Source organism: Onychostruthus taczanowskii, unplaced genomic scaffold (genome assembly GCF_017590055.1).
Source record: "Onychostruthus taczanowskii isolate IOZ18803 unplaced genomic scaffold, ASM1759005v1 scaffold90, whole genome shotgun sequence".
Classification (NCBI taxonomy): Eukaryota; Metazoa; Chordata; class Aves; order Passeriformes; family Passeridae; genus Onychostruthus; species Onychostruthus taczanowskii.
The window spans coordinates 2,390,465-2,415,227 of NW_024506994.1; the positions used below are offsets into that span (position 1 = coordinate 2,390,465).

At 51.2% G+C, this 24,763-nt stretch overlaps 2 protein-coding genes across 2 annotated transcripts; one reads left to right on the plus strand and one right to left on the minus strand.

Annotated features, from left to right (window-relative positions):
- Positions 1 to 327: 327 nt before the first annotated feature.
- XKR5 (XK related 5) lies at positions 328 to 5,591 on the minus strand. The gene is made up of 7 exons (XM_041426181.1): positions 5,492 to 5,591; positions 4,505 to 4,688; positions 4,227 to 4,402; positions 3,034 to 3,243; positions 2,751 to 2,920; positions 2,110 to 2,221; positions 328 to 1,394 (listed from the first exon to the last, which is right to left on the minus strand). Exons 1-7 carry the CDS (start codon positions 5,547 to 5,549, stop codon positions 328 to 330), a joined length of 1,977 nt encoding a protein of 658 aa, XP_041282115.1. The 5' UTR covers positions 5,550 to 5,591.
- Positions 5,592 to 10,189: 4,598 nt separating this feature from the next.
- Positions 10,190 to 12,045, plus strand: LOC121347473 (gallinacin-4-like). Its single transcript, XM_041426143.1, has 2 exons — positions 10,190 to 10,247; positions 11,909 to 12,045. Exons 1-2 carry the CDS (start codon positions 10,190 to 10,192, stop codon positions 12,043 to 12,045), a joined length of 195 nt encoding a protein of 64 aa, XP_041282077.1.
- The last annotated feature ends 12,718 nt before the right edge of the window (positions 12,046 to 24,763 follow it).

Consider the following 24,763-nt stretch of genomic DNA (forward strand, 5'->3'; position numbering starts at 1 on the left):
TTGTGCAGGCACTGGCTTAGGGACACACCTCAAGTCATCGTCACAAATACACCAAAGGCAAAAGGCTCTGGCTGCCTGGCAGGTCTGTGACATAAATAAGCTCAATGAACAACCTCCCTGGACTTTTAGGACTTTTTAAGGCTTTTGAAGTTCTTCAAGGCTGCCACTAGAAGATGTACTGGGAGGGAAAGTGAAGTCCCAGTGATGGAAGTCCCATGGCAGGGGCACCGTGGGGACAGTCTTCATCCCACCACCTCCTGCCATGCTCTGTTGATGAGACAGTCACCCCAAGGCTGGCCCAAGGTGACAGTGCAGCCATTTACAGGGTCACTCTGGTAACCCAGACAGGTCTGTCCCCTCTCCCAGCTCCCCCAGTCCTCGCTGGGAGTATTTAGGGCCGGCCTTGGGGGTGGAGGTGAAGCACGGTGACCTCAGCTTGCTCCTCACCACAGTCCCCTGTGGGCCACAAGGGTAGGTGTCCCAAAGGTGATGGCACCCCACAAGGGCACCCTCTGTCCCTGTGGGCTCTGAGCCCTCTTTGGGGAGACCTGCCACCCCACAGCTGCCTGTGTTGCTGAAGGAAGAGCTTCTCTGCAGACGCTTGTGGGCAAAAGCGCCCAGGATTGGACTGATGCTGGCTGTCCCAAGGGATAAATCCCCTCCTCTTCCTCCTCCTCCTTCTCCCAGGTAGCCTGGGGGAGGCTGAGCTTTGCTGTCCCTTTGCACCAGGGCCATGCTTGTGGCTGTGGCTGTCCCTGTCCCAGGTGAGGCGATGCCTCCTGCACTTGCACTGAAATACACAGAGGAGCTCTCGGTTGAATCCGGGGAGAAGCCACTGGGATGGGATGTGGATGGGGGAAAATCAAGCTCCTGCCCTGCTCCCTCCTCCTGTGCCATTCCCAGAGCACCAGCGCTGGCTTTGATGCCTCCTCCATTCCCCACTGCCAGTCCAGAGGGATGGATGTCCCTCATGGGGAGGGAAGAGTTTGCCCCAGGCTCAGCACCAGGGGGTTTCCCCATCACCCATCCTCCAGGAAAAGCCTCTCCCACGCCACCATCCCCAAAAGCTGCGTTGATCACAGACACATCTCCCGTCTTCAAGGCCAGCTTCACCAGCAGCCAGTGGTGATGGTCTGTCCAGCTGTCCTCCAAACACCCTTTGGACTGCAGCAGTGATGAGCTGGTCTCATTTTTGGGCTCTGTCTTGGTCTCTTCCACTGGCAAGGACTCCTCATCTCCCAAAGTCCCTGAACCCTGCCCAGCTTGGGAGCTCTCTCCAGACACCTCCTCATCCCCAGCTGCTGCAGCACTGCACATTGTCTCCAGGAATCCCTGCCAGATCTCAGTGGACTTGGGATGGAGCAGGCTGTAGTAAATCACCAGAGCTGTGGTACCTGGAAAGGAGCAGAAAAGTGTCACTGAGGAGTCCCAGCAGCATTGTGGTCAGCTGTGGAGAGGAGACCAGACCCTGAGGCACCTCCAGATCAACAAGACCTTTGCAAAGATGCTGCTGAGAATCGGGTGTATGAGCAGCACATTTTCCCACCATTTATGGAGATGCTAGAATCCCACTTGAGCAGATTTTGGCAAAGGAAGTGCACACTCAACCCCAAATTTAATCTGGATTAATTTGCAGACTGAAAGTTGCCCAGCAGGGAGATGTGTGATGAAAGAAACCTTCCATGTCACAGCATCCCCATCCTCTGGCCTTTAAACCAGCAAGTTTTTAAGACAGCTTCCTCCTTATACCCTAAACTCATCCAAGACCACAGGAATTGCTCCTTTTCCATCCTATTTCTTTAACACAGTTGATCTGAGGGTCTGAAGAGTTGCACAACTTCCCTCTGCTCCCATCCCTCTGGGAAAATATGACCCTGCTTGGCACAGAGATACTCCTAGGGCTGGATCCCCTCTGCTCTGGAGCCAGGCTGGGACAGCTGGGGGTGTTCACCTGGAGAAGAGAAGACTCCAGGGAGAGCTCAGAACCCCTTCCAGAGCCTAAAGGGGCGCCAGGAGAGTTGGAAAGGGACTTGGCACAGGATACTGGAGCTCATTTCCTGAAACTACTCTCGAGATGTGCAATCCAGGCTCTAAAATCAATGTTCTTACCTATTAAAGACCCTGACATGACAGCCCCAGTCACAGTCAGGCTGTTCCTCAGCTCTGTCTGCAGGAACCGGGTGCCCAACAGCAGCAGGAGCGTGTTCTCCATCATCATTATCTGCAAGGCAGAGGGAAGAGACTCATCACTTATATCCTTCTGATGGCTTTAGATGCGCCTCTCATAACAGAAAACACCCATTTCCTAGATTTTCATCGATTCTTAGAATCACAGAATGGTTTGGGTTGGAAGGAACCTTAAAGCACATCTTATTGCACCCCCTGCCATGGGCAGGGACACCTTCCACTACCCCAGGTTGCTCCCAGCCCCATCCAACCTGGCCTTGAGCACTTCTGCTGTTATATTTTGCATCTAATTTACCACTTAAAACATAGAAGCTGTCGAACTGAACTTTCTGCAAGGTATTCACCTACTTTTTACCACTGACATTGTAAGGCTGCCTCTAAGGAATCAAAGGCAGTGCAGAAGGCACATGCACCTTGGAGAGCACATGGCTTTGTCAGGACACAGTAAAACGCTGGATTTTGAGCAAGTGGTGATGTGAGAGATGAAAATGGAGAGTCTGAAGCTGTCGCTCGTCCCCAGCAGCTTCATCCATGCAGAATACAAAACAATTCCAGGTACTCACTGCATAAAACACAGCCACCCTGGTCCTGGAGGGGCCGGGCCGGACATTGATGTAGCAGAAGATGTACACAGCTCCCAGCAGGCAGTTGAAGAGCCTCCAGCGGCACGGCTGGGCCACGATATCTGTCTGCTGGGCCCCCAGCCAGAAGGACATGAGCAGCCAGTGGACCCCTGCAGGGATTTGCAAAGCCATTCCTCGATGAGGCTGCAAACAGTCCCAGCAGCAGGAGCATCACAGGGCTGACATTGGGGTGGGATGTGGAGAACAGGATCTCAGGTCTTACCTGCCACAACGAAAACCCAGAAGGAATAGAGCCTGGCAAAGAGCACCAGGGCTAGGACCCGGGTCCCCAACATCCCTGTCCTCCAGAGCAGCAGGCACAGGATGACAGCAGCTGGTGGGCTCAGATGTCCAGGCTTCATCAGGAAGGTGAAGTGGCTGTAGGAGACCAAAGCCCAGGCCAGGGACAGCAGGGACAGCCCCGCGCTGACACCTGTGTGGGGACAGGAGCAGTCAGGGCTCTGATGGAGGCCCAAATGCACAGCAGGGCCAATTCTCTGTGTTAAGGAGGTGTTGGTAGCACGGCACCCCATACAAACCAGACACCCCTTGATCCTATAAAGTGAACCATGGAATCAAGGAATCACAGAAGGGACCTTAAAGGCCATCTAGTCCAGTTCCTTGCAATGAGCAGGAACCCCTTCTACCAGACCAGGTTTCTCAGAGCCCTGTCCTGTGGTTGTGACAGTTTGGTCAGAGAGAGAAATTCATAAACTTTCCCAGGAATTGTTCTGGGAACAATTTTGAGAAGGCTGAGAGAAAGAATTAAAACAATCTTGCAGCTGGTGTTTTGAACAGTTGTTTTCTCATAAGACGTTTACCAAAGGGTGTCTTTTTAATTAGTCAGTGGTGATTGGGTGTTGATTAAATGACCAATCCAGTCCACCTGTATCAGAACATTGTATAAAAAGGAATGGGTTTTCAATAAACTCGGGATTAGACTGCTGAAGAGAATAACAGTTTATGTGTCACTTCACTTTGTTCCTGACTCAACAGTGACACTGTCCAACCTGACTTGAATGTTACCCCGGATGAAATGAGCATTTCAACTAAATCCTGCTAAATCTAGTCTCTGCGTGCTCAGCATCTCCCTGTGGATACCCTCTCCATGGACAGATCTAGATCTCTGAAGCCTCAGGGCAGCTCCAGCCCAGCCACTGCCGTCGGACCAGATGGACAATGAGAGAGTGTGACCTTGCACATGCCATGACTCCACACTGCAACCTCCCTCTTTGCACACCTGAAAGTTCACCTTTGGGGCAAAGCAGCCACCCTTGCATTCAGCCACAGCAGATCTTTCAGCTACGCTTGTCCCTGATGCTTCCCATCAAGGCTTCCCAGTCTCTTTGCGTCTGGAGGGCACACACATCCCTCACCCAAACACACCACCCCTGAACCATCCTCCTGGGAACTCACCAGGGATGAAGCCTGCTGGGTCCACGGCCACCACAACATAGGCCTGGAGCAGAAGGTGAGGCAGGGTCTGCAGCAGGGCCTCCAGGAGCCGCAGCACACAAACATCCCCGAGCTGAGCCAGCAGCTCCCCGGCACCACCGCCCGTCTTCGCCGCCGCCCGCAGAACATCCCAGTACCTGCAAGAGCCACCGTGACGGGATGCCCACCCTGGCTGGAAGAAAATTTGGGGCTGCACCCGGCTTGTGGGGGGTGGGTGGATGGTGGGGAGTGTCTCTCACCGCTTCCAGAGGCCCAGATGCAGGAGGTGGAGCGCCAGGAGGCAGCAGCCGGGTGTGTGTCCGTCTGCCCGGAACCAAAGGATGCTGAGGAGCTGGGCGGCGTAGCCGGGCACCAGGCAGGCGATGGTCAGCCCGAACCAGCCCAGCTGCCCACGGACAAGGTAGTGGATGATGGCACAGAGCCCTGGAGAAGGGCAGAGAGGCGCTGCTGAGGGATGACACAGCCACACCCCCCCAGCAACTGAGTGGTGCCATTCATAGCCAGAGAATCCCAGAATGATTTGGGGGGGGAGGGGAAGGAATCTTAAAGCTCCTTTCATTCCCCCCCCTGCCATGGGCAGGGACACCTTCCACTATCCCAGAGTGCTCCAAGCCCTGTCCAGCCTGGCCTTGGACACTTCCAGGGATCCAGGGGCAGCCACAGCTTCTCTGGGCAGCCTGTGCCAGGGCCTCCCCACCCTCACAGGGAAGAATTTCCTCCTAATATCCAATGTAAACCTGCTCTCTGTCAGTTTAAAGCCATTCTCGCCAGAACTCCATCTCCCAGCCCGTCCAGGGTGCTCGCAGCCCTTCTCCTGGGCTTATCTCCAGCTGCCGGCTCCCGGTGGCTTTGTCAGCTGAGGCACAGCCACCGCCACCGAGGGGCCCGGCCCCCAGGAAGGCTCTGATAAAAAGCTCGGGCTCCGAAATAAACAAATAAATAAATAAGCGGGAGAAAAAAAATAAAAAAGCGCCATTTTTTAAATATGAAAAAGAAGCCAAGAGGACGGCCGGGCCCGCGGGGATGCCGGGAGCAGAACCGCGCATCTCCCCAAGCGCGGGGCGCAGGGATGACCCCCATTCCCCGCTACACGGAGGTGATTCGGGACCCCCGGGATGGCCGCAAAGGCCACTGCCAGCATCCCATCCGCCTTCCCCCTCCCCTCCGCCGGAGCGCAGCCCCGCACGCCCCCGCGCATCCTGCGCGCATCCTGCGCGCTCACTCACGGGCGCCGCTCTCCGCCGCCAGCAGCGTCAGGCTGAGCCTGGGAACGGCCCCGCGCATCCTGGGAGCAGGACGGGGAGGAGGAGGTGGGAGGAAAGGGAGGAGAAGGAGGAGGAGGAGGAGGAGGAGGAGGAGGAGGAGGAAGAAGAAGAAGGAGCCGCCGGGGCCGGTCCCGCTCCTCCCGCCCCTCACCGGGCACCTCCCCCAGTGTCCCCTCCCCGGGCAGTGCGACATCACGGTACTTGCGCCACCCCCGGGGGCTTGGGGACACAGAGACCGAGCTTGCCTTCACCATCCCGAGACCCCTGGAGCTGCTATGCACTGCCACAAACCCATCCCGTACCCCCCCAAATTGTTGTGCACCGGCACAAGCCCCCGCCCCGATGTCCCCTGGTTCTTGTGCGGTGGCACAAGCCCACCCCGATGTCCCCTGGGTTCTTCAGCACTGGCTCAAGCCCATCCCATTGCTCCCTGTGCTGTTGTTCACTGGCACAAGCCCACCCTGCTGTGCCCCAAATTTCTGTGCACCGGGGCACGCCCATCCCGATGTCCCCCGTGCGACGCCCGCGATGTCCCCGTGTCGCGGGGATGAGCACTAGGTGGCAGCTGGGACATGGTGTGCACAGAGCCATAAATTAATCCCGCTGTTTTCCCGCCCTACCACAGAGATGAAACCGCTGTGAAATGGGATCCCAAGCATCGGAGGTTGCAGGAGCCCTCTTGTGTGCATTTGCTTTTTATCCCAATTTCCAGCCCTGCAGCCTCCAGCGCTGATCTTTTTAGAAAATAAATTCCCAGCAGGTTGCTACAGGAAAATTCACGAAGGGGAGTTTAATTAAGGCAAAATATCACCTCTGGTTTTGGTGGTTTTTGCAATATGCTGCAGGAAGCTCCCAAAACTGTACATCAGCTGGGCTTTGGATGTACCTGTGTACCAGGACTTTCATACATTTATTGCTGTTTTTTTTAATTTTATTGAGATTTTTTGCAACTCTGGCAATAAAGCCCAGGCTCTGCTGTGTAACAGTAGCCACCAAACTGCTCAGAAATGTCCTTGCCTGGTTTCCCTACTCGTGGGAGCATCCCCAGGCACTCTGTGGGTTTCCAGTGCTGCTTTTTACCAGGAACTTGGCATCTTTGCAGCTCAAATCCATCTGATTGGGTTTGGGGGCCCTTTGGGTGTAAAGGACAACTCACTTTTCCTCCTGTTCCACTGCCCTGCCCATATTTGTGTTTCATTAATTAATGATGTTGGGCTGCTGGGCATTTTAACAAAGTCAGGGGTGTAATTAGGGCTCTGGAGCCAAGTGAAGCTCAGCCTTGGCTGTCTCTGTCCTCCACAGCAGCAAATACCACATGGCCCATTCCTAGAAAACCCAATTTTTAGCATACAAAGCACAACTCAGCCTCTAATGGGCACCAAAGCCTCTTCCAGACCTGAGAGTGGGATGGGGAAGAACCATTTTTGCAAATTCAGCAGTGTGGACGCTGCCAGGGTCCATGCAGGCACAATGTGACCCTTCTTGTGACCCACAGAAGACATGTGAACCTCGTCACCTCATCCCCCCTGCCCTCCACTACCACCATTCCCACCCTGAGGAGTCTCAGCTGTCTCTCCTCAGTCTCTCCTCCTGTGTTCCAAGCCAGGAATAAATCCTGTGCCATCAGCACCCCGGAGCTTTGCCAGGCAGAGAAGGAGGAAGCCAGAAGGCCTTCCAGAAGATATTCCCAGAGCTAGCCACCCTCCCCACTTTCTCTGCCAGCTCCCAGTTGCTCTGGCTGCCTCCCAGCCACCGGTTTGGCTGCACTTTTCTCTGCTGGATTTCAGCACCCAGGAGCCTCTTTTGCTAAAAAAAACCTCCTTAGGTCTTCAAGAAAGCTATATCCTGGAGAAGAGAAGGATCTAGGGCAACTTCAGAGCCTCTTCCAGGGCCTAAAGGGAGAGCTGGAGAAGGATTTGGGACAAGGCATGGAGGGACAGGACACAGGGAATGGCTTCCCACTGCCAGAGGGCAGGGATAGATGGGAATTTTGGAAGGAATTGTTCCCTGTGAGGGTGGGGGGTGCCCAGAGAAGCTGTGGCTGCCCCTGAATCCCTGGAAGTGTCCAAGGCCAGGCTGGAGGAATCTGATCTGGTGGAAGCTTTCCCAGCCCTTGGAGCATCCAGCCCTTGGAGCATCTCCATGGCTTCCTCTGGACTCTCTCCAGCAGCTCCAAGTCCTTCTTGTGTTGGGGATCCCAAGATCTGGGCTCGGTGCTCCAGGTGAGCTGCCCACAGGTGGCATCACACAGACCCAGCTGTTCCTCATGTGCTGAGCCATTTTTCAGCTCAGATATTTGGCTGCAAACACCTCACAACACCTCAGGGAAGGGTTTCAGCAACAGCCCTGCCCTAAAGGATTTGGGGACCAGGGCACATCTTCTGCAGGTCCTTCCCTTGCCTGAGGTGATGCAGCAGAGCAGATCTGACAGGTGATTGTGGATGATGCCAGGAGATGCAGACATTAGGTTTTTCCTCTGTAAAATGTACTTTTTTCTTGCTGTACAGTGGTGATTCTTAGAACAGCTGGTCCTGGCATCCACAAGAACATTTGCCTTCCTGGATTGGGTGCAAAGGACCCAATTCCAAAGCTGTTTGTGGGAGCTGCTCTGTAAAAGTGACCACAACACAATTATGTGTAACCGCGTTGTGGGACCAAGTATTCGACACGCGAGTATTTGACCTCAAAAAAAAGCAAAAATGAGGAAAGAAAAGCACGCAAAAGAGCAACCCAGAGAAACAAGAAGCCTGCAGGCAGCCTGAAAGCTGCTGAAAAGGCTGTGCTGGAAGCCTCAGTGAAATAGTTGCTTTGATTGGGAAAGAAAACAAAGAGATCTAAGAAAAATCCCTGCAGGGCACGAAGGGCGAGCCCAGGGAGGCTCTCGCAGGGATGAGCTCAGCCGTGCTCCAGCTGCTGCCGGAGGAGAAGGGCAACTCCCACGGAATGGGGCTGGCCGGATTCAAGTAGGAAAGAGGGATAAAAGAGAAGTGAAGATCCCTTTGCAACAGGCACCTGAATTTATAGAAATGTCTGCAAAAAGCAGGAAGCCATTGGAGGAATCCTTGATGAGAAAGGAGGAGGCTGTGCCCAGAGAACTCTTCTGTCTATGGCAAGAGAATAAAGATAATAATAAACCTAAAATTGCTGGGCATGGGCTGTAATAATGTCCATAAATAGTTATGGCATAAAATATCTTATGTGCCATGCAGGTAACCTAGTAATGAAAATGTTTTGGTGCAAAAATTTGAAAAAAACCCAAACCACTTTTTTATTCTTAACTCTTAGATTTCTCGTTTCCTCTCTTATTTTTTCACTGCCACTCCCTAGTGCAGATCTTTTCCGTGTTCTTAATTGTCCAGATTTTCCCTTCCAACAGCAGTCATGATGTAAAATTAATGACAGCCCATTAACCCTCTTCCTGAATTCCAAAGAACTAACTTCACATTTAACATAGGTTTGGTGGGTTTTATTTTAACATTCCAGCTGATGATTGTTTTACTTCTACGATGATATATTGTTTGTGCTTGTAAAGGAAATATAAAACCTCTGAAAACAGATGGAAACAGAGACCTTGAGTGAGCTGCTGTGGCCAAAGGGTTGCTCAAAGGGAGGAGCCCAGGGTGGTTTTTCTCATCTCAACACATTTCCCGAGGTGATGCCGCAATGCTTTGAAAGCCAGACCTTGGTTCCTCTTAGGACAACAGCAAAGAGGATTCATTGGGTGTCCCCAGAGCTCCCCAAAGCCTCATTGGCCACCAGAAGGCTGTGGAGGTAAAACATCCCTCACCACCCTCCAGAAACAGCACAAACCCACCCAGCTCTGCTCTGTCATCTTCATCCGGGTGGCTGACACTGATCCTGGGACTGTTCCAGCCTAGAACCCCTCCTACCTGGTAACAGCCAAAATATTCTCATTATTCAGCCTCTCTCAAAAGGTTTTCTCCTTCTTAAATGGGTGGAGACTTCATGTCTTTCATGTTTATCTGTATTTTGTTTTATAGCCTTAACTGTGCAGTGGCTCCAGTCTGTCATGAGGCAGTTCTAGAGGTGTCAAATGTTGATAAGGGAGAGGAGTTTTTGTTGGCTGCAGGAAATGCAAATACTCAAAAATTTATCCTGGAAATAATGCAATTCTTGAGGGGAAGAATAACAACAGCCTCCAAGAAAGAATAAGGAGGAGCTGGCTTTTGGGTTAATTGGGAAGAAAATTGCTTTTTCAGCTCTTTTTTTTAAAGTAGAAAAGCTTGAGAAAAACCCATGAGGTTGTTTTGTACAAATCTAGCAAAAATTGTCTTATTTTCTGAATTAACAGCTTTACCTTCCATAAGGCAAATCAAATTTATTGCAATGCACTGCAAGTTATTGAGAAATCCAGGATAAATTGCTGGTCACTTAAAGCATTAATTAAAAGGGGATTTAAAATTAAATTTTTCGCATGGAAGTTTTTTCCTGTGCCATGATCCTATGTGTCCTCCAGGAAAATCTTAGGACAATAGACACAATCATGACAAAAATGTGTAATAACTTCCTTTAGGTAACTTCCAGGTCTTGAAGAACATTTCTCTGTGTCACTTCTGGGACTATGGAGGGACAAGGCTCTAACCAATGTCCTGGTCTCCTTTCTCTGCAGTGACCCAGGATCCCAGCCCACCCTCTGCCATGAAAATCCTTCCTTTTCTCCTTGTTCTCCTCTTGGTGGCATTTCACGGAGCTGCAGGTAAGGTGAGGGACTAAAGAGAAGATGCTGATGTCTTGCAAAGCTCTCCTGTCCCCTTTGGGATGTGACCAAGCTGCCTCCTGCAAAGAATCCTCACATAAATCATCAAAACTCATTAGAGATTACGGATGAGAAATTAAATTAGCAGGCAAATACTCCAAGCATCACTTTGAAAGGGGCAACCTCAAAATTACTATTCAGCACCAGTGTTTTCCCCTTTAAACCCTGCAGGCTTGTACTTAAATCACTTTGCCTCTGAGTCACCGAGCAAACAAATTAAATCATGATCAAATATTCTTAAACCACACAGAAAAAAAGAAAAAGTAATCTGGCCCCACGTTCTTCAAATATCCTTTGCTTTAGGAGCTGGGACATATAAAGTGAGAGGCACAAAATCATGATGCCTGTTTGGGGGTGCAAAGAGTCTGGAACCCCAAAGCAACTCTATTGTCCAGAAAAAGGGATTTTATTTTAATATCAGCTCTGAAAATGGCACAGCTAAATTTGCAGGGTGCTCTGTGCACAAACAGGGGCTGGTGGAGTTTTGATCTCTGTGGGAACAGGATGGAAAGTGTCCTCTAGGGAAGTTAGGATGGGAAAAGTCTGTGATGAACTGCAGCAGACCAGAAATGTGGGAAAAGTGTCATATATATATTCCTGGAGGGATTTAAAAGCCATCTGAATGTGGCCCCTGAGGACATGGATTAGTGGTGGGCTTGGCAATGCTGGGTTAACAGTTGGACTTGATGATCTTAAAGGTCTTTTCCAACATAAAGGAGTCTGATTTTATGATTTTATGTGGTTGTCTGGTGTTATTCTTACCTGGGCCTCTGCCTGTGCCAGTTCCCAGAGGCAGGACACTGGGAAAAGAATTCTTTTGGTCTGTTTTATGTCCTTATTTAACACATAGGGGATGTTTAGCCTGTTTTCAGTAGGGCCTTCTGGGTATATTAAAGCCAGAAATTTATCTGTATCTTGGAAGAAAAGTGCCCCTGAGAGCTCAGACTGCTCACAATGCCTCACAGACCACTAGTTTGAGACCAGGAATGTTTTATTCACCCTTTAAACCACTCCTTTATTACTCCCTGGGATTTTCTGGTTGTGCATGTATGACTCTACTCACATGCTGGGAATCCAGTCCACCAGGGATGTGCTGGATGCATGGTCCATATTTAATATCCATTCCCTGTTTGCTGGAACAAGCTATCCTCTCTCTGAATACTTTGCAATGTTCCATGGATGAGCTGGAAACTGGAATTAATTGGTTCATGTGCACCCAGTCAGGTGCATCCAGAACACTTCAGCTGCCAGGCTGCATCTTTATTAATCGACCAAACAGGGCCAGGTAAACTCCTGCCTAATTGCTGGTTTGCTCCCTGGGGTTGTTTTGATCCCTGACAATTAGCACCTTCATGGATAAAACCTGTTCTGGGATTATCACAGGCTGGTGGCCGTTCCCAAAAGGCAGTTTGAATGTGGGTATCCTATTTTGGCAGGGAAGAAGGAATTAGAGTGTTTGCTTGGTCGTTGTGCCCACAGACCTCCTCCTCTGAAGACTGAACTTGTCAGCTCACAGGGATTAAGCAAAATGCAAATCCCTGCCAGAAATAAAATGTCTCCCATCTTTTGTTAATTTATTGGTTTATTTCTTCTTTTTTAAGGTAGAAGCTTGGCAAGGCCCAGGAGACCTTACATGGAGTGTGGGTATCGTGGGACCTTCTGCCACAGGGGGAAATGCCCTCGTGGCAACAATTACCTGGGGTCGTGTCGTTCTGGGTACAGTTGCTGTAGGTGGTAAGTTTAGGACTTGTCTGGGGCAAAGATGACTTCCCAAATTATCATTTGAACCCCAAGCAGCACGATTTTCCTCATCATCATAATTCTGAAGATCCTTTCCTTCGTGTAGGTTGTAGTGTGGCTAATTGTGGAGAATCTCCAGGAGTGATCGCTTTTGACATCGTTGGATTCAAGGAATTGTTGCAGCAGCAACCAAGGATTTGTCATTCTCCTTTCAATAAAAGCAAGATGTGGGGAGGTTGCATGGCTGCCCTGTGTGGTATTGTCAATCATTTCCAAAAGTAATTAATTTCCCATTCACTTCCCATGTCTTATTTCCATTAAGAATTTTAAACAAGAATTGTGAAATTAATCTGGACCTGCCAGGAATGTGTAGTTCACCAAAATATTTACCCCTCTTGGGCTGCTGATTGAGTGAGTGCTGGCAAGTTCTCCACACATGCCTGCTAGGCAATTCTCTGTCATGGCTGAGATCAGTCACCATTTCCACTGGGAGCACAAAAGTTGTCTCCAGTGTGACACTTCACAGCACCTCTGCTCTGACAGCTTTGGGTTCCCACCTCCTGGTCCAGAGCTTTCAGACCTGGGAACAGCATATTGTTTTATTATGGGAACTAAAGTCACACTGAGCAGAACAAATTGGTAATCTGAAGTTTCTGTCTGCTATAAATTTGGAGTGAATCTGCAAAATTTATATCGGCTGCAGTTGCAAATGAAGAGATCAGAGTTAGACCTGTGACATTGCTTGAGGCAATTATAGAAACATGTGCAAGAGGCCAAACCCACTGTGCCTCTGATCACTTCTCTTCCAAGAGATTCAGCCTGAACTGCCCTGGACCACAAAAGAAAACTTAGAAGGTGCAGGTTGCTCAGAGAGCTCCTGTCTCTGCATGGTCAGGAGCATCCTTGTGCTGACAAGGAATCCTTCATGCCCAGAGGAGCTGTGGCTGCACCATCCCTGGAAGTGTCCAAGGCCAGGGATGGGACTTGGAGCAATCTGGGATAGTGGAAGGTGTCCCATGGCAGGGGGTGGAATGAGATGACCTTCCAATCCAAACCATTCTGTGAAGGGAGGAGCAGTAGTGGCTGAGTTTTTAAGGGAAGCAACCAAACCAAGTGCAAAGGACTGACTGGAAGCCCTGAGCTGCCCATTTGTTGCAAAGCATTTGCCCACCCTTACAGAACCACAGAATTTTTAGAGTTGGAAGGCACCTCTGGAGATCATCCAGTCCAACACCCCTGCCAAGGCAGGGTCACCTGGAGCATGTGACACAGGAACACATCCAGTTGGGTTTGGAATGTCTCCAAAGAAGAAACTCCATGCCCTCCCTGGGCAGCTGTTCAGTGCTCTGACACCCTCAACATAAAGAAGTTCCTCCTCAAGTAGAGATGGAATTTCTTATATTTCAGTTTATGGCCATTGCTCCTCATCCTGTGGCTGGGCATCACTGAAGAGAGTCAGTCACCATCCTCTGACACCCCTTACAGATATTTTTATGGACTGTTGAGATCCCCTCTCAGTATTCTCCAGACTGAACAGGTCCAGCTCCCTCACTCTCTGGCCTGTTCAAAGCAGATGTTTCTGCAAATGACTGTGCCACCATTGAAACCACAGTCTTGTGCAGGGCAGGAAGCTGGGCCAACAGCCTCCTCCAAGGGATCTCCCTGGATGGAAACCTAAGGAAGTTGCCAAGTGGAGCCAAACCAGCAATTTACAGTTGATGTCCTAAGAGATTTTTGCACAATCCATGCTAGGTGAATGTTTCACAAACTGGAATGGCACAAGATTTTTGCTCAAGGACCAGGGACTTTGCAAGGAGGGTTCAGCCCCTGTAATTTTAGATTCATCTGCCTGTAGCCAGCATCATGCAGAATCCAGTCCCATCATGCTTTTATCTCATCATCACCACAAAGAGCTCTCTTTGACTTTATGGCTGGGGAAGGGCTTCAAGAGCCAGTTTAGGGTGAAACAGGCTGAAATCCCCTAGGATCCATACTGCACATCTCCCTGTTTCTTATCCCAATCCCATCTCCCCAGCACTCCACACATTCAAACTCATAGATCAGAGAATCATAAATTGGTTTGGGTTGGAAGGGACCTTAAAATCACATAGATCCAACCCCCGCACCATGATCAGGAACACTTTCCACTATCCCAGATTGCTCCAAGCCCTGTCCAGCCTGGCCTTGGACACTTCCAGGGATTAAGCTGATGCGTGTGCTAAAGAGCAACAGCACAGGGATGCAGCTAAGTGCCCCTTTAATGAAGCTCTGTAAGGAAACTGACTACTGGACATAGCTGCTCCCACTCCCTTGCCTCCTGGGGTTTTGATGCCAAGACAGCTCAGCAGATATTAAAAAAGAATTTGGGCTTTTCTCTTTTTCTGGCTGCAGCTGTAGGATCAGGATTTCCTTCAGTGGTGAAAGAAATAAAAAGCTGTCCTGAGTGCTCTGACTACCATGGCAGAGTAGTAGTGAGCCCCCTGGGTACAGATCTGCAAACAGTTTGTACAAAGTCCCTCACAGGTGAGTGACAAAACAATTAAATATGTCGAGTTGTTTGGATCAAAGGCATATTCATGTATTGCCCAGAGGAGCTGTGGCAGCCCCACCCCTGGAAGTGTTCAAAGACAGGTTGGATGGGGCTTGGAGTACCTACTGGAAGGTGTCCCTGTCCATGGCAGCTGGCTGGAAACTCCTGGTCCCTTCCAAACCAAATCACTGTGTGATCCCACGATTCATGTGACTGCTCAGTGAACACACACCAGGCACGAGTGTGTTTTTAACATCCATCCTCACACACGTAACGCCTGATGAAACTGCAGCAAAGCGGAAAACATTCATGAAGATGCTCTATCAAACAACAAAGGGTTACACACAGCAAACTCCACTAAACAAAGCCACAGTTAAAGCTTGTCCTTCCTAGAGCTGTGGTTGGATGGGGATGTCATCCCAAGTGGCGTCTTCCCAGTTATTTTCAAGTGAAGCATAGAGAGAATGCGCTTCCCGCGGGGGGAGGAGGACAGAGCTCCTTTGTGTGGTGAAAGCTGAGTGTTTGCCAGGGCCTAACGAACAGGGATGCTGTGTGTGTGTCCCCAGAGGTGTCCAGCAAACCACAGCACCGAGCAGCCCTTACGCAAGGCAGGATGACACAAGACCCTGGGCTCGGCTAGAGGCCTGGGAATCCTTCTCAGGTGTCAGATGAGGAAAGCTCTGCTTGTTTTTCTCTGTCGGGGGAAGGAGCAGAAAAAGGAGCTTTGGGGCTGGACATTTGGAGGATTCAGCCATCCCAAGGGATACTTTGGCAAGTGGAGAGACCAAACTGCTGCTGCTGGTGCCAGGAAGCTCCGACTCCCGGGCTGCCGAGTGCATCCTCCCACCAGTGACTGGTCACATCCCCTCTCCTCCGTTCTGTCCCCGCGCAGGTGCTGCACGACCTGCAGGAAAGGATCCTCCCACTCACCTCTGCCTCCTTTCTCTTCTCCCCAGAGCTGCGATTCTGCTGGCGACTCCCAGGCATGCGGATCCTGCCTGTCCTCTGTGCTCTGCTCCTCCTGATGCTCCAGGGGGTGACAGGTAAGAAATGTGGAGGGTTTGTCCTCGGTGTTTTTTTAGGGAGGATTTGTCGCCTGAGCTGATGTTCGTGTGCGTGTGATGACGTGTGAGTTCTCCTGGTGGCCGTGCCATTCCCACCGGGGTCCCTCTGACCCCACACCTTCAAGGAAAGACTCCAGCTGCAGGTTGTGCTGTTGGGACCAGAGCTGGGGCATTGTATTAAAGCTCTCATCCTTCCAAATGTGGGATTTGATCCCTCTCCGTGCCTCCTGACCCTTGCATTTCTGAGTCAGCCGCACTGGGCACAGCAGCCCTGCTGGAGACGAGGAGGAGGAGCGTGGAGGAAGGGAAATCCTGCTTCTACCCTGCGCGTTCTCCCTTGCTCCAGGAAGGACGCAGCAGGCACGATGGAGACCTCTCCTAGAGCCTGCTTAGGGGTGTAGTGACTTTCTCCCATCCAAGTGCCACAAACTGACCTGGATTTCTGCTGCAGGCACCTGCTCAGCAGTTGTGGCAGAGGACAAGCAGGGCTGGGCTAACGCTGGCCGTGCAGGGACCAGGGGCTGTGCTCAGCATGTCGGCTGAAAGTCTCCTCTCTCCGTGCCCTGCAGGGCTGTCCCCGGTTCGAGCATCAGCCCAGGACTGCGAGCGCCGCGGGGGATTCTGCTCCCACCGCTCCTGCCCGCCGGGGATCGGCCGCATCGGCCTCTGCTCCGAGCAGGAATTCTGCTGTCGGATGTGAGTTCAGGGCTGCCCGGAGGGCGCAGGTTGCTGCTGCTGTTGGGGTTCGGGGTGAGGCTGCTGGGGAAAAAGCGGGGATTATGTAGCCCAAGGGTACAGGGACACTGCTGACCCTCACTGCTGCCCTGGCTGGGACAGGCACTGCCAGACCTTTCCTCCCGCAGGCGCTGGTATCCCTGATCCTGGATCCCCGAGCGGGACACCAGCCCGTGCCCTCGCTGCGTGGTCGGGACGATGCTGCCCGGAGGCACCAAGCACTGCCGGGGGCAGCAGCAACCCCGCACAGCCAGACCTGGATCTCATGGGAATCCCATCCCCCAGTGTCCCCAATACAAGGTGGTGGTCATTCTCACTGCCAAGATGTGTATCCGGGGTGTGCATCTCTTTCTTCTGCACATAGGGAAGGGTAGAGAGGATGGGGTGAATTCCTGACAGTCGTGGACACACAAACACTGTCCCACCATCCACCCTCTCTCCATGCTGGCCTCAGCCACACCAGCATCTCCACCCGTGGTGGGAGGGGGGACACATGTGACATTCACAGGGACTCCAGTGCCAGCCTTTTGGCTCAGCAAGGGGACCCCAGCACCTCTCACGCAGGGATGGAGGGGGTGGCTGTGACCACCCTAATTTCAGTGGGGACCTGCTGGTTGTCCACTGTCTCCCAGGCTGGGTCAGGAGTCCTTGTGAGGCTGTTCCATGGGACACACATTGCCATGGTATCCTTGGGTCCATCACCAGCTGTGGGGCCTGGGTGTGGGGCACCAGGGGTGTTGTGGCGGCCAGGGGTACCTGAGGGGTATGAGAAGTCATTCTGCTACAGAGAAAATAGGACTGATGGCTGTGCCAGGGGGCTTCTTAGGAGCTTTGGATTGAGTTGGGGGTTAGAGCTGGGAGGGTTCCAAGGCCTGGGGCTGGGGGCTCAGTTAGGAGCTCAGGTGGGTCATTGTGGATGATTGGTGTGGCAGATCCAGGATGCTCAGCTCAGGGTTAGGGTTAGGGTTAGGGTGCCATGGGGGTGCCAGGGGGCAGTGACCACAGGGATGCTGGGACAGGGGACATCCACTGCTCCCCTCCATGGAGCAGGGCAGCCAGGGGTGGGAGCAGCCTCTCCTGGGGTATTGGGCATTGCTGTGGGCACACCCTGTCAGATCAGGGTGGCAGCTGTTGGTCCAAGTCTGGGTCTGGATCAGCAAGGCCAAGCTGTAGCTCTGATGGGGTCGAGCACAAGATTCCCAGGTCAGAGCAGCTTCCCAGGGCAGGGCTGGCCCCAGCCATGGCCTCCCTGCAGTGGGGATTACAGAAGTCATTTCCACACCATAAGCAGCAATCCCTGGCTGTGCTGGCTCTGGGCTGGTCCAGAGTCTGGTTCCAAACCTCCAGGAGCGAGGATATTCCAAGGACCCACCAATGGACATCTAATCCTACTTCCACAGACTGATGCTCAAGGAATGTCCCCATGATGCATCAAGGCCAGGTTGGACAGGGCTTGGAGCATCCTGGGATAGTCAAGGAGGTGGGAATGGGATGAATTCTAAAGTTCCTTCCAATCCAAACCATTCCATGATTCCATGCATCTCTCTGATTCCAGCCCCTGTGTCCAATGTATCCAACCTCAATTCCCATTCTCCTCTCCAGGATCCAGCTCCAGGAGCTTTGGTCTCTCTGAGCAATGGACCAGCACCCTGGAGACACAGCACAGCACTGACTGTACAGAAGAGGGTTACAAATAAAGTTTACCAGGAATGTAGGACAGGTAATAAGATGGATGTAGGGCATGGCCAGGAAGCAGACATGGATACATTGCTTCTTTCTCTCTCATGATCTTTCCTCCCTGAGCCACCTTGATCTTTATCTTTCTGAAATACCACAGAATTCCTATAAATCCAAAACCTCTCCCGATCAAGTCCACATCTCTAAAGCCTGATAAGGCCCTATTCATCTTCCTTCACTAATCTCCCACAGATTGCCCATTTTTATACAGTGTTTTGCTGCTGTTGAACCACATTTGTGGATTTTGTACCAAGTAGGGCAGTTTCAGAAGCAGTGGATTCAGACAGAATGAGGTGAGTGCATTTCCTCTTTGCACTGCTTGACTATTTGAGTAGACATCAGAAAGGCATCCTTAGGCTTATCACGTTCTGTCAGGTGCAATGCAAGTCCCCTTCGCAAGCATGAAGCTGTTCTTGTGATGTTAAAAGGAAACCAAATTTTTTTTAATGTTTCTGTGTGTCACACAACACCAGCTCCCTAAGCAAACTGACAGGACAGGAAAAGACAGATATTTTATCAAAGAATTTCAGAATGGTTTGGGGAACAAGGGGCTTTCAAGGTCATCCAGTTCCAATCCCCACCATGATCAGGGCCACCTTCCACTATCCCAAGCCTGGCTTTGAACACTTCCAGGGATGAGGCAGCAACCTCTGGGCAACCTGTGCCAGGGCCTCACTACCCTCACAGGAGAGATAGGTTGGGACTGGTTCCTATTTCTGCCTGCACCTACCAGCCTGTTTTGTCCATCCCAGGCAGTTCATGCCATGCCACCACAGTCTGGGTGCCTCTGTGCCGTGGGTGTCACAAGAGGTGTTGCTTGAGGATGACAATTGCAACAGCCCCAGGAGGCACCTCAGCCTCTGCTGTTGCATCAGAGAGGGAAAAGGAGAAGCCCCAGCATCCCCACATGGATGGGTGGCTTTCTGATTGGCCAAGGGGAGATGTGTCAGCAAAAATCAGTGAATGTCCCCATGGCTTGCAACGATACAAAATCAGAGTGTTTTGGCCAAAAAAGTGCTCCTGTAGGAGTGTGCTCCCTGTTGACATATTGACAAAAATATCCTTTGTCCCCCTAAAGAGGAAAGAAGCCCAGAATCTTCTCTCATTGATTAGGTGAAAAGCCACTTCATAGGACCTTGGGGACTTCACCTCAGACTTAAGGATAGCTAATTGGACAGAAACCAAAAAGTCCCGCCTGGGCAATTTAGTAGAAAAAGAAGAGAACAAAGAAACTAATGGCTTTTGTGAGTTTTACCAGGAGCAAGATCTCTTGCACCTGGCTCGATTATTCTGTTTGTTATTTTGCCTTTTATTAAACCTTTTTGTTTCCAACACTGCAGCAGAAGCCATCCTGCTTATTTTTATGCCTCCAAAGGTAGCTGAGCTATCTTGGGTGTGATATAGGCCACCATGAGCTTATTAGACCTGGCTCAAGGAGGCTACTATATCATGCTCCTTCAACCCAAGGGTCACAGGACACAGTGATTCCTCTTGGGTTTTTTGCTGCCTGAACACCCAGACCTTCATCAGGTAGGTGACTCTGGGGTCTCCTGGAAAATGACCAGATGAGGTAATGGATTTCCCAGAGACCGGAACATCATTAAATGCTCCTGAAGCTGGCAGGGTGGCACAAATCACAGAATTATTTTTAAGAGGAAAGTAGAGGAAACATCATCTGCTGTAGCTGGAGGCAGCCCCTTTACAGTTTGGTGAACCAAAGAGCCCAGGCTCCTGCCCCACCTGGGGTCCTGCATGTCCCCACTGCCTTGGTGTCCCCTCTGCAGCCCTGTGAAGACCTGGGAGAGGCAGCAGCCATGAAGATCCTGTTCCTGCTCTTCCCCCTGATCCTCCTGTTGGTCCAGAGTGCTTCAAGTGAGAGGCAAAGTGGGGAGATGGGGAGAGGTGTGATCCTCCATTACTGGGGTTTTCCATGTCCTGGGAAGTGATCTCTTTAGTGGGAGTGATGCAAAGGTAAGGGGGGGATTGAGGAGAAAGGTGTTTCTCCAGTGATAGTTCTATAGGACACAGACCTGGGGTGGAAAGAGCCCATGGAAATAGAATACTGGCTTCTTTGGTGGGTCAGGAAGGGGTTTGGTTTCAGGCTTCCACCGAGCACCCAGCTGTTCCTCTTTGGGTGTCTGAATGTTCTTCTGCCCTGTGTGTGATCTTTGCTGTGGGGAGGTTGGAGCTGAATCCATCCACTGGCCAGAAAGGCACAAACACCACCAGCTTTTTGCAACCACACACTGCTCTCACAGATTATTGCTTTAATTGTTCTGTATGTTTCTTTCCCCATGGAAGCCCAAAATGCAGCTGGATGCAAGCAAAGAGGGGGATACTGCACGTATGGGAGATGCAACTTCTCTGCGAGACAAATTGGAAGATCCACACTGTACAGTGTGTGTTGCAAGAGATAAGGTCTGGAATGCTGCCTGAGGACAGAGTTCCCTCCTTTGTCTAGAATGAAATATGTAGCGAAATTGTTTCCTGTGAATGTCTGCTACATAATCACCATATCTGTTCCCTGTGGGAGAGAGGCCCATAAGGGAGGGAAAAGACTTGGGGGGTTTGGAGTCATCCTGAGCAGCCCCAAGTCAGGCAGGGCCTTCCCACTCTCAGTCCCAGGGGGCTCATTCAGGCTCTGAAGAGGACTCACCAAAGCCACCAAAGAGAGAAACATTCCCTGTCCTTAGGCAGCACTAAGGACATGACCCAGGTCTGGCTGCATCTGCACAGAGCTGGAGCCAGGGCTGCCAGCACTGAGACAGCCCAGCTCCAACCTGTTTGCACCAAGGACTGCAGCTCACCTCCCCTGAGCCTGACCCTGCTGCACCACACCCTGGGCATTGCAGGGCAGGGGAGAGAGTGGCAGGGAAAGTTACACCTGGTAATGTGCTTGTTTGCTTTCTTCTTGTAGTCTCAGGGGTTGAAACCCTGAAATTCCCAAGCAGGTCATGGCCCTTGCTTCTGGCTCCTCGACCCAACTCCTGATGTCCCCTGCCATTTCCTGATGTCCGCTGCCCTCGCTGCCTGTGCCGTGCCCAGATGGGCTGACAGCAGCAGTGGCAGCTGCTCCTGCTGGCTGCTGCTGGGCTGGCCCTGTGGTGCCAGCCCCGCTGTCTTTGGGGCAGGGGCTGCTTTTCCTGGCTTGAATAAAGACCAGCACTCAATCCCCTCCCATCTACAATTCGACTCCTTCCTCACTGACCTCAGTATCCCATGTTGTTTTCCCTATATGTCTTCACCCTTTCCTTTTTCTTATTCACAAGAGACCTGGTGTTCATGGGCTGATTTGTTCTCAAGCTTTATCAGCTGAAACAATTTTTATACAGTTCTGCAGTGCTGAAAGGTTGATCTCATCCAGGCTCTGCACTGGGGAAATTGCTCACCGTGCCTCTCTCTTGGTCACGAGATCTCCACCGACACCGTGCGAGCCGTGCTGGCCACCAGATCTACTCAGCGCTTTTCTTCATGTGAAACACTGAAAACAAGTAAAGCTGCTGCTGCTGGTTTTGTCCTTCTGTCCGCAGCATGGCTGGCTAAAAGCAGCTAAATAAAATTTGTTGGGAGCCATGCCAAGGCAGCCACGGCCGTGCATCGTTGTCCCGGTTGTGCCAATTTTGGATGCGCAGCCCTGGCCATGTGGCCACTCCTGGTCCGGGATGGTGATGGCCATGTGGCTCTGGCTGCCCCTGGCCTCGGGGCTGCTCCCAGCCCAACCATTGGGCCACTCCTGGTGCTGGTCCCAGCTGCATGATTGCTCTCGGTGCCAGTATAGTCCCTGGACGGCATGGCCTGGTGGCGCTGCTGGAATAAAGCACTGTGGGCACCACTGGTTTTAGGAAAATTAATTGACAAACATCAGAGGTTTATGTCCAAAAAGGAGACAGAGGAGTCCTTTTACTTCGAATAAAGGGAGAGGCCATGGGGCATTCCCTGGGGTCTCAAATTTTTGGAGGACGCAGCCTCACTTTTTATCCTAATTTCCCAGCCACATTTCCCTTTTCTCTTTCCCCATTGGCTGAGGCACTTGAGAGGTACAGACTTCCTGATACATCTGATAATGAAGATTCCCCTCTAATGTATAACACTCCCTTTAAATTTTTAATTCTTATGGAATTTACGGGTTTTTCTTCCCCATTGTTTCTTTCATCTTTCAATGTCTAGTTTGATTTATTGGCAAACCTAAAGTTTATTTGTAAAAGCAAATATCTTTTTCCATTCATCAGTCAGTGGAATCCTTCCTATTGTCTCTTTCATCTCCCAGTGCTAGTTTTATCTACCAGCAGACCCACACCTTGTTTTTACAGACAAATCTGGTATTCCTATCACCGGGAAAGAAGCTTGGCCCTGCTGGGAAGGGGCCTGGCCCTGCCAGGAAAGGGGCCTGGCCCCAGCAGGAAGGGGCTTGGCAGGTTCTCTAGTGAGGGGAGCCTGCTCACCACCCCTCAGAGGGCAGAAATCTCAGCCATGCCCCATCCTGCTGCAGGCTGAGCCAGCCTGGCCACACAGGGCCTGCCCGGCCTGGCCACTTACCCATTCAAAGCCTGGAAGCTAAAAGACCTTTCCTGGGCTTTGTTGGTTTCTAAATATGCCTTCACGGAGGCGTGTTCAACTCTTTTAAGTGGCTGAACCAGGTGTCAATCTTCAAAACTAGCCAGCTGATTGGCTCTGCTGGGTCCCCCCCACAGGGAACCGCCCCTGCGGCCTGTGGACTGCACCCAACTGAAAATCAGACTTCGTTAAACCGTGACGCTGGAAAGAGAGTGAAAGCCTTCATGTGAGTCTAAGAGGCCAGAGCTTGTGGAAAGAGAACTTGAAGTTTCCTAAGTACAGGAGAGACCGTAATGGTACTTTGATGGTGTAGGAGGGAGACAAGAACCTCATTGCTGGGGGAGTGGGGGCTTTCCCTAGGAAAGGAAGGAGATTCTATTCCCACAGCAGTATGGAGATTTCCCATAATTTCAGGATTTCAGCAATTCCAAAAGCAATTTTATCTCCCTCTTCCCAGTTTCACTGGTCATTTATTTGGTTTGAATTGGCAACTTGGCCTCAGGTCTGTGGTCTGTGCTCGGGGAAAGGTCTTTGGAAGAGCTTTGAGGAAGGTCATGGGAATGAATTCTCTTAGGTCATTGATTTCCTATAGACCAAGACATAGTGTAATACCCCAGGTATTGAAGGGTAGAACAAACCTAGGAATGTTTTAAATAGAAAGGTAGAGGAATTGTCATCTGCTGTGGCTGGAAGCAGCCTATCTGCAGCTTTGGTGAACCACAGAGCTCTGCAATACAGGCTCCTGCCCCACCTGGGGTCCTGCATGTCCCCATTGTCTCAGTGTTCCCTCTGCAGCCCTGTCACGACCCGGGGGAGGCAGCAGCCATGAAGATCTTGTTCCTGCTCTTCCCCCTGATCCTCCTGTTGTTCCAGGGTGCTGCAGGTGAGATGGGAAGAGGCGAAATGGGGGAAAGTGTGAGCACCCAGCAGTGAGAATTCCAAGTCCCTGGAAGCAACCCTGTTTGTGGGAATGATGAGAATGTAATGGGGTATCAAGGTCAAAGCTGGTTTTTGAGTGAGTTTCCAGCTGGACATGGATGTGGGGTGGAGAGACCCCATAGAAAAAAAGCCTGGCTTGTTCTGTGAGTCAGGAAGGGGTTTGGTTTCAGGCTACAATCCTGCAGCCAACAATTCCTGTTTAGGACTCTCTTGCCCTGCACAGGGATGGCAGAGAACCCCAGGGGTGTCTGGATCGGGGGGTTTCCTGGGGCAAAAAGGTGGCACTTTTCAACCAGTGGTTCGTCTTCTGAGTGTCCCAAATCTTCATCACCCCAAGGGATGATCCCTGCAAGGGCTGGACATGGACTTTTCATCAGAGGTCACACAAATCGTGGCACAACCAGGACAGGTATGTGGGATGTGAGGAGTCCCTGCCTGCCAGCAGGACTGCAAGCACACCCCGCTCTGCCAGATTACTGCTGTAATTATTCTCTGTGTGTCTTTCCCCATGGAAACAGAGAATAAATATCAATGCAGAGACAGAGGAGGAATCTGTTCTTCTGTAAGATGCCACCCTCCTCTAAGAACTATTGGAAGATGTACAGACATGGACTTTTGCTGCAAAAGGTAAGATCTGGATTTCCTGGCTGAGAGCTTTCTCTTTTTTCCAATGAAGAATCTGTTAAAAATTTCTTTATTGATGACTCATGATAAATACTTACCTGCACTTATGCCTTGAGAGAGATGCTCAATAAGAAAAGGAAAATTCTTTGAGTGTTTGGAGCTGCCCTCAGTGGGGCTGAAGGAGACAAAGAACAGCCAGGGCCTCCCCATTCACCACAGCCACCAAAGAGGGAAATGTTTCCGGTCCTTGGGCAGCACCCAGGACATAATCCAGGTCCTGCTGCATCTGCACAGAGCTGGAGCCAGGGCTGGCAGCACTGAGATAGCCCAGCTCCAACCTGTCTGCACCAAGGACTGCAGCTCACCTCCCCTGAGCCTGACTCTGCTGCACCTCACCCTGGGCACTGCCTGAACTAAAAGATTTGCTGTGCCTTCTTTCATTTGCACTATTTCTATATGGAATACTCAGTATCCAGAGCACAGCTTCATGGTAGCATCATTTAAATCCTCCATTTTTCCATACATTCATTATT